We start from the raw sequence: 8583 nt of genomic DNA, 5'->3' as shown, positions 1-8583 counted from the left end.
TAGAGTGATGTTTGTGTAATCTATGTCTTTAAATTTTGTATTGTACACTGAAAAAGTCCTACGAAAAGAAGCACTTTTAACATACGATGATTTACTTATTGGTACATGAAACAGGTGGTTCCGTCTACAAATTCTGGCTGGCACATGTATTGTTATTAAACTAAGTAGTTCTGCACAACTATTCCTGTCTTAATTTTATTTTTTATTTTATTTTTTATTTTATTTATTTGGATAACCAACAGCTTTAATTATCTCATATTTATAAAACAAAACAAATAACAAATAAGCCAATTACAGGTTTTCACAAGTAGCATCACAGTAAGTTAAAAAAGATTCTCGAACATAAAATGAATAGTAATTAAATGTAAATTTAAAAGAAAAGTAAAAAATACTACGAGTTATTTCGAAAGCAAACGCCGTACGTTATTAAGATTATTTGCAAATAAATCTATGTTAAATGATTTATTTATTACATTAAAATTATTAAAAGTTCGCCATAAATACGAATTTTGCCTATAATTAGAAGAAACAAGAGGTATGTGAAGAATAGGGTTATTTCTTAAAACTTTGGAAGGAACATTGATAGATAGTTATGAAGCAGTAGTTGGTCCGCACACACTCTGCGGTATTGTATAGAAGTGATTCCATGGTAGGTGGAGGCAGCGAGAGTTGATACATAAGAAATAGTATAAATTAGTAATTTTTAATATAATTTGATTTGATAATGCTGGACGCGGATGACCGAGAAAGACTTGGTATGATCAGATACATCACAGCAGTATTTCAAATATCCATGTCAAAATGATTGTAGACAAGGCTGAATTTCACTCATTAGGGATTATGATTTACTAATATTTAAACTTATTGCAAACGGAGAGGGGAGAACTCTTATTTTTTTTTCATTTATTTAACTTTTTGTACATAACATAAATTAAACGTAGTTATGCAGAAAGCAGCCAGTCCACAGTTTTGATAAAAAAAGATATTGGTGTAATCGGGTGCAATTAGGTCAATTCTATGTTCTGCTAAAAACAGTCGGACCGCTTTCAAACTGCAATAAAACAAAATCTGCAGTAATCATCTTCTGAAAATAGTGTCGATCAGAAAAACGGCGTTTGTCAATTTGCAGAAAGCACCCATTAAAACTGGTCAAATACATAATAAGATTCTTGTTTGTAGTATAAAAAAAAACTAATGTATTCATTGTTTCTCATTTGTAAAAGTCAAAAATCATAGAATTAAGAATAGTCCAGAAGGAGCGTAGAACCATTTTTGAATACATCGGACTGTCCAAAAATCCCTCCACTTTGCCCCTCTTTCGCCGCGCGCATTCTTAAAGTCGCCGCGTAATGTTGCCAGATCGCAAAACATTTAATCATAAAACAAATGTAAGATAATTATAGTTTTTTTAAATAGTTCTCTAAAATTTTATTGTACACCCGGAAACATTGATTGACACAACAGAGTAGATAAGTAACATGTTAAATTTTATATGAGAAAATTGGCGTAAAAAATTTGACTACCCTGGCAACATTAACAAAATGACCATTTGGTTTTCATTGACAAACTAAGAGATAAAAAATAATATTGTTTTAAGTGATGCATTTGCTACTTACACATGCATTTGCTACTTACACATGAAATGTGATCTTATTCTGTTTCTTTTTTATCCCAGCAATATTTCTACACTTTAAAATGACACAACACTGCATGGTTGAATTAAAATCGGGAGTTGCGTACTAAGGGGCGTCTCCCAAGAAACTTATGGTTAAAAAGTAAATCTACTATTTTAAGAGTAGTTTGGTCGCCTTTTGTTTGATGCGCGTATGCGATTTCTGGACTATTCTTAATTCTATGTCAAAAACATTCCAACTGTTGAGAAGATTTGATATTTGTTTTACCTCGAGCGGCAGTTTTCCATTTCCAAGAAACACTTGTTGGAGTACGTCTTTTCGTCTGTTCCGCAAACAGGGTCGTATTCTGCAGGGCAGATCTTGGCACAACCATTAAACTGGAACCTTGATAGGCACCTGGACAATGGAACTACGAAAACATGCTTCCTGAAATTCAACAAAAGATTCATATTTTAGTGTTAAAGGCACACGTGAGGCAACGAATATTTGAGAATGTCATAACTTATTGTTTGGACCCTTTTATTATAAAATTTCTAGAGATACTTCAATTTTGTATTTGGCCTACTGGAGTATTCTGATTACGTCTTATTGCGTATGCGCAAGGATATTTTTTGTATTATATAACTTACATTTTCAATGTACTTATATTTTAGTTTTGAAGCTGTAAAGATGTACTTTTATTCAAAAATTATTTTTATACTTTTGTGTAATGAATAAGTATCATACAGCATCCTCTCGCAACAGTATTTTATGAAAAATTTATGAATTTTGCAGACAGCTAGAAATATTACGAAACAGTTTTTTAAACATTAACAGGACATTTACAATACCTGTATTCATAGCTTTGTAGCTGGGGAATTCCTGGTTGTTAGGTCTTCAGGAACTCGCCGATTTTTCACCTTCGGGGGTGCTATTCTTAACCCCTCTCGCGGCCGTAGAAAACACTTAATTTCGTGTATTTTGTATGTATATACACAAGATAAATGGCTCAAGTTCAGAAAGGATAAATACATTCACTAACTCTCAAAAAACTCTGGTTAGTAATTCGATGTAACATTGTGTTACCATAAGCAAAAGACGGAATATTCTAATAAAAAAAAACATGAAACATATTGTTTTATATTTTTTTTTCCACTAATTTATTGAAATAACTATGTAATTTTACAATGTGCTATAAAAATAAATTAAAAATAATAAATATGCCAGCCATCTTACATGCGTGCATCATTGGCAAGAACCAACTGAATCTCTTTTACACAAGCACCGGCCACAGAACAGCGTATTTGTCCTTCTTGTTCTATCTCCGTGCTCTCTCTTATACAGATTTATATCTGATTTATAGCTGTATTGGCGTCACGTTTATTATTTGCGTAGCAGCGATGAATATTTTTTCAATCCATCCAGCATTGTTTTACTAATTTTGCTTTCCAAATCCGGTGTGAAAAAGTCAATTTGAAGATTACAAAAATACAGCTTCATCGTTTAATAAAATAAGAGAGATATATCAAGACTAGTGTGACATCACAGCCACACTAGAGTCTACATACCCACAGTTCTGCCTCTTCATCTCACACTCGTTCCTGTAGAAGGTGATATCGGACCCGCACACCACGGGTCCCTCGGGGCCGCAGGGAGCCCCGCAGCGAGACGTGCCCTTACAGTGGGACGGCCCAGCAACCACAACGCGCTGACCACAAGTTGAGCGGCGCATTTCACAATCGGACCTGAAGACCACAAAAAGCGTTCAAAATATAACTGGTGAGCTAAAGGTTTTTGCTGACAGTTCGTCAGCAGTTGACGAACTATGGTTGCGGACCTGACAGGGAAAGAAACATACCAACATTTTTACCTACCATGTGCTTTGTTTTGCTGGCGGATACCATTACCGATCTTCAGGAGCTGTTTAATAATGTGAATGCATTTGGCGAACAACTGGGTTTAACAATTAATGTTGGCCAAACAAAATGGATGACATTTAGCCAACTTGATTACTCCGCATTTTCTCTCAAATTAAAAGGTAGTGACATTGAAAAGGTGGACAAATTTAAATACCTCGGCAGCATTTTAACAGAGATCCCTTGACCCAGATATAGAAATTTAAAGCAGAATTGAGACAGCAAGAGATGCTTTTCATAAAAATAAATCCCTCTTCTGCAATGCTAATCTCAACTTGAAAATAAGGCAAAGATTGGTAAAATGTTATGTGTGGTCTGTATTATTGTATGGCTGTGAGTCTTGGACTCTGAAAGTGAACACTATGAATAGGCTGGAGGCTTTTGAGATGTGGTTGCATCGCAAAATGCTTTATATATCTTGGACAGACCTGATAACGAGCTCAGAAGTCTTGAGTCGAGCTAGAACGAAAAGAGAACTCTTAACCACCATAAAAGTTCGTAAAATTTCATATCTGGGGCAAATAATGCGTGGAGAAAAGTATCACTTGCTTCATTTAATTTTGAAAGGCAAGATTGAGGGTCACAGGGGTTGGAAGAAGACAGTTTTCCTGGCAGCAAAATACACGTGACTGGACTCGCTTCAGGACTGTGAAGCATATTTTCCGGGTAGCACAAGACAGAGAGTCTCTTGCCAGAGTGATTAGCAACGTTGGGGATACCTGACAGGGCTTTAAGAGAAGAAGAAGTGCTTGGTGGTCAAAACCTCCAATGCTCATTATGTGCAAAGGATCTAGGTGTTTACCATGATAACAAATTACTTTTCGACGCCTATGTTGACAGCATTATGGAAACATTATCACGTATGCTTGGCTTTAGTATGCGCAGCTCTACGTCGCGTCGTTCACCATGGCAAAGATAGTCAAATCTATTGCTGTACATTGGTGCGAAGCAGCTTGGAATATGCATCACAAATATGGAAACCTACGTACAATGTGCAGATATCACGCATTGAAAATTTACAAAAAAAAATTGTCAAGTACACGTGTTTTCGGTTGAACATTGAGTTGAAGAGTGAATCCGATGAATACATACAAGGGTGTAAAAAACATCACCTACTTCTGCAAGAACGTCGCGAAATAGCTGATATGATTTATTTAACGAAAATAGGAACATTTCACATACTACGAATACAATAAAAATATGTGAAATGGATTTTTAATAATTAATTGCATTTTCAAAATCAATATGGATATTGTGGAGAAATGTTTTCATATATAAATGTACAAAAGAAATTTAATAATAATTCATTGCTAGAAAAACGCGACGTGTTTGGCCTTGGTAGTAGTGACGTCAATATTCGTGTTAATTTTCTAAGCAAATTTTAATGGCCAGGACCAAATAAACATGAATCGTGACGTTTTAATGGCGTGGCCAATGGATTGATTTGCGGGAATATAAAATTACAAATTTAAAAAAAATATATGCTACGAATAATTACCAAACATTTTTTTTTACTGGACAGTATTTCATAGACCTTTATTACTTTAAAAATGTAAAAAAAGTGATATTTTCCTATTATCTCAGGTTCAATTGACTGTTCTAAATTATTATGCAAACTCTATATTGATGTTCCCCCAAAAGTTGTTAGGAATAACCTTCTTCTTCATATTTTCATTGTTTCATTCAATTAAAGACAACATTCATATTTATGATGAACTTTTAATAAATATAATGTCATAACAAAATCATTAAATTAATTGCAACAGAGAGGGAAAACATTATTGAGAAGGGAATATGGAAGTCTAGGCATTTACAGGGTTTATGACCTGTCATTGGCTGGTTTAAGTGGCCATTTTACACACTGTGTAACATTCACCATTCTGCCCATGTTGAAACATCCACATTTCCTTAACTCTTCCATCTGTTGACATTAATTTTAATATGAATAACTCCCTAGGGAGGAAATCCAGCCAGTCTGCAAGCATTTGGACATACTCAAACATTGTTGAAAGTCATTAAACATGGATTTATTTGCAAATAATCGTAATATAAATAACTCGCAGTATTAATTTATTCGTCGGCCTCGTGGTGCAATGGTCAGCGCGTAAGCCTGCCATGCAAGAGGTCTCGGGTTCGATTCCCGACATGGTTGATGTGAAATATTTATTCAAAATGGGTGTTTTCAAACTAGAATGTTTCATAGTCCCTGGACTGGTACCTGAAGCATAAGACTGATCATCTTACCTTCATGTAACAAAAAATGATCAAGATACGCTGCGATTGGTGTACCAATGCAGTGCCCTATGCACCATTAGGTGCGGATAGGGAACGATGATGATGATTTTTTTTTTTTTGTTATTTCGAAGTTATTAAGAATTTATTTCATTAAAATGATTTTTGCTCACCGGTATACGTTTCCATCAGATCCACAAACTGGCTTGGAATCATCACTATCGTCGCAGGATGTGGGGCAGTCATCAGGTCTGAGAAGTTCTGAGCAATTACCAGCGTGGGCCATCTGTATTCCTTTCCTAAAAATAAATATATTTTGTTGTTTTGAATTAATTTTTTTTAACACAAAGTAAATACATTGTATATCGCCATCATCATTTTTCTTACCAAACCTAATGATGATGTAAAAAAATAAAGTAGTGTTCTATTACGCAACAAAATAACAAAAACCATTTCTTTTTGGGAAAAAGAAATACTGAAACAAAATAAAAGGTTAAAAATTAAAAATTGTAGGCAACGAAGAAAGCTCTAGATTTGAGTTTTGACAGCTGTTATTATAAGTTTGTTTAGTGTTTAGCTCCAGTAATTTTGCCTTATTATGTGTTTTTGTGATTTTTTCCAAAGTTTATTTAGCTATTCAATACTTGCTGGTTCAGAAATACTTCCCAGATAAGCCAAATTTATCTTTATTTTATTATTTTGATCTCAATTTTAGTTCTTTAATTTTATACGTATGTAATTTTCAGTTTCAGTAGTTAATTGTAACAATAACTGTATTGTCTTTTTTCCTTGGTTTTACGATTTTATAGTTTCAAATTTTCAAATTTCATTTTGTGGGAATATTGAAAACAATCTTTCAATTTTTATACTTCTTCTTTTACCAGGTAGTAATTCAACAATGTTCAATAATTTAACAGTTTTGTTTTCAGGCGTTGCCTAGTAGGTGATTTGGTTCAGCCGGATGAATCTCACCCACGTGATAAAGGTTTCAGCTCTTTTACTTCACAAAAGTCAACAGATGGAAGAATTGGGGAAATGTGGATGTTCAAACATGGGCAGAATGGTGAATGTTACACAGTGTGTAAAGTGGCCATTAAAACCAGCCAATGACAGGTCATAAGCCCTGTAAATGCCTAGACTTCCATATTCCCTTCGCAAGAATTTTTCCCTCTCTGTTGAAATAAATTTAAATATGAACAACTCCCTAGGGAGGAAGTCCAGCCAGTCTGCAAGCATTTGGACATAATCAAACACTGTTCAATTTCTTCCTACCTACCCAAACCGTTTAATTTTCAAAAATCAGTGGTAATATGAACATGTTGCTGGTTTATTAATAATTTCTTTAGAGAATAAAAAATATTGATAAAAATATTTTTAAGAAGTAAAAATTACTAAATATCTACACTGTACTATGAAGAGAGGAGAGGGAGACATTTTTCGTTTTTTTTTGTATTCTTATTTCTACGATTCTTCCATCTGTTTATTTTAGTGAAGTTAAAGAGCTGAAACCTTTATGGTTGAAAAGATTTATCTGATATAATTATTTCGTGTACTAGGCAACGCCTGAAAACAATTTTCACATTTTAAAACTTTTTTGGACCAGTTACTTTTATAACAATTTATTTAACCGAGGAATTTATTTTAAAAAAATATTCTTAAGCATAGGCAGAATAAAAATGAAGTGATTGCGATCAGATATTTAATATTCAATAATTAAAATGTATTGAATCTTAAAAATTATCAGGTGTTTTTGATACGGTGCAAAAAAGGTAAAACGTTTTTTATTTTCATTTATGAGCAAGGGAGAGTAAAAACGTGCGCCATTTTTTACCTGCGCCCGTCACAAGGCGAAAAAAAAATACTTAAAATTATTCTGCTTCAATGTTAAGTGTAATCCGTTTACTGGACCCCCATATCAATCTGATGAATATAATTCGAATCGCTGATCAAAAATAAGTAACAATGAAATACAGAGGCGTGCCTTGGTTTAAAAAAATATAACTGTACAAAATATATGCAAAGATGATTTAACAGAAATGTTAAATGTGTTAAATTAAATGGCCAAAAATTGCAGCAGGTATTTTAAGAGTTGGTGAGCAAAATGCGAAAATTCAAAGTGATTTTTACAGTATTCGAAATAATATTGTTTATTTAAGTGAACATATTTTACATGTTTTTTTTTTTATTCTTATTTTTAACATGAAAAAAAAACATTTTTTCTCTCAAACTTAGATTTTGTAATTTCGTATTTTTTTGTTCAATATAATTATGATTAAAGATATATCTACCTGACCTTTTTTTAAAAATATCTTAAAAAAAAAAAACACTTTTCGTTCGTTTTAATTTTTATATTTCATGTAATGTTTTTTTTTATTTTATTTTTCATTCCTTATAATGACTTTTTATTTTTTTACACAATATGTTTCGTGTTCATTGAATGAAGCCATTCTAATATAATATGTACATGTAAACTTTTTATGTTTTTTTTTGTTTTTTCCTCTTTTATCTACCCTATTGAAGTGTTTTTTTCTACACAATATGTATTTTTTGTAAAGAAAAAGGCACTACGTGCCGTGTATATTAATAAATAAATAAATATAAGATATTTTGATTTAACAATATTTTGAGTTTGTCCAAATTTTTGTAGACAAGGACTGGATTCAACTCCCTGGGAAACTGTTTATATTAACATTTTACAACACAGAGATGAAGAACATTCAAGAGTCAATGGCTGGTTTAAGTGGCCACTTTATACACTGTGTAACATTCACCATTCTGCCTATATTTGAACATCTATATTCCTTCAATTCTTTCATCTGTTG

At 32.9% G+C, this 8583-nt stretch overlaps 1 protein-coding gene across 1 annotated transcript in view; it reads right to left on the bottom strand.

Annotated features, from left to right (window-relative positions):
- Nucleotides 1–1590: 1590 nt before the first annotated feature.
- Nucleotides 1591–8583, bottom strand: part of LOC148277716 (serine protease inhibitor dipetalogastin) — a 31873-nt gene continuing 24880 nt past the window's right edge. Inside the window, exons 7-9 of the mRNA XM_088232508.1 lie at nt 5935–6060; nt 3182–3358; nt 1591–2060 (exon numbers count right to left, since the gene is read on the bottom strand). Of these exons, the coding sequence (XP_088088634.1) occupies nt 1898–2060; nt 3182–3358; nt 5935–6060 (466 nt within the window). The 3' untranslated portion in view covers nt 1591–1897. The remainder of the gene's footprint in view (nt 2061–3181; nt 3359–5934; nt 6061–8583) is intronic.

Source organism: Micrasema longulum, unplaced genomic scaffold (assembly GCF_059751315.1).
Source record: "Micrasema longulum isolate JH-2025_06_02 unplaced genomic scaffold, ASM5975131v1 h1tg000990l, whole genome shotgun sequence".
NCBI classification, from domain to species: domain Eukaryota; kingdom Metazoa; phylum Arthropoda; class Insecta; order Trichoptera; family Brachycentridae; genus Micrasema; species Micrasema longulum.
The sequence above is the reverse complement of the archived record's forward strand: the minus strand, read 5'-3'. Positions and strand labels throughout refer to the sequence as shown.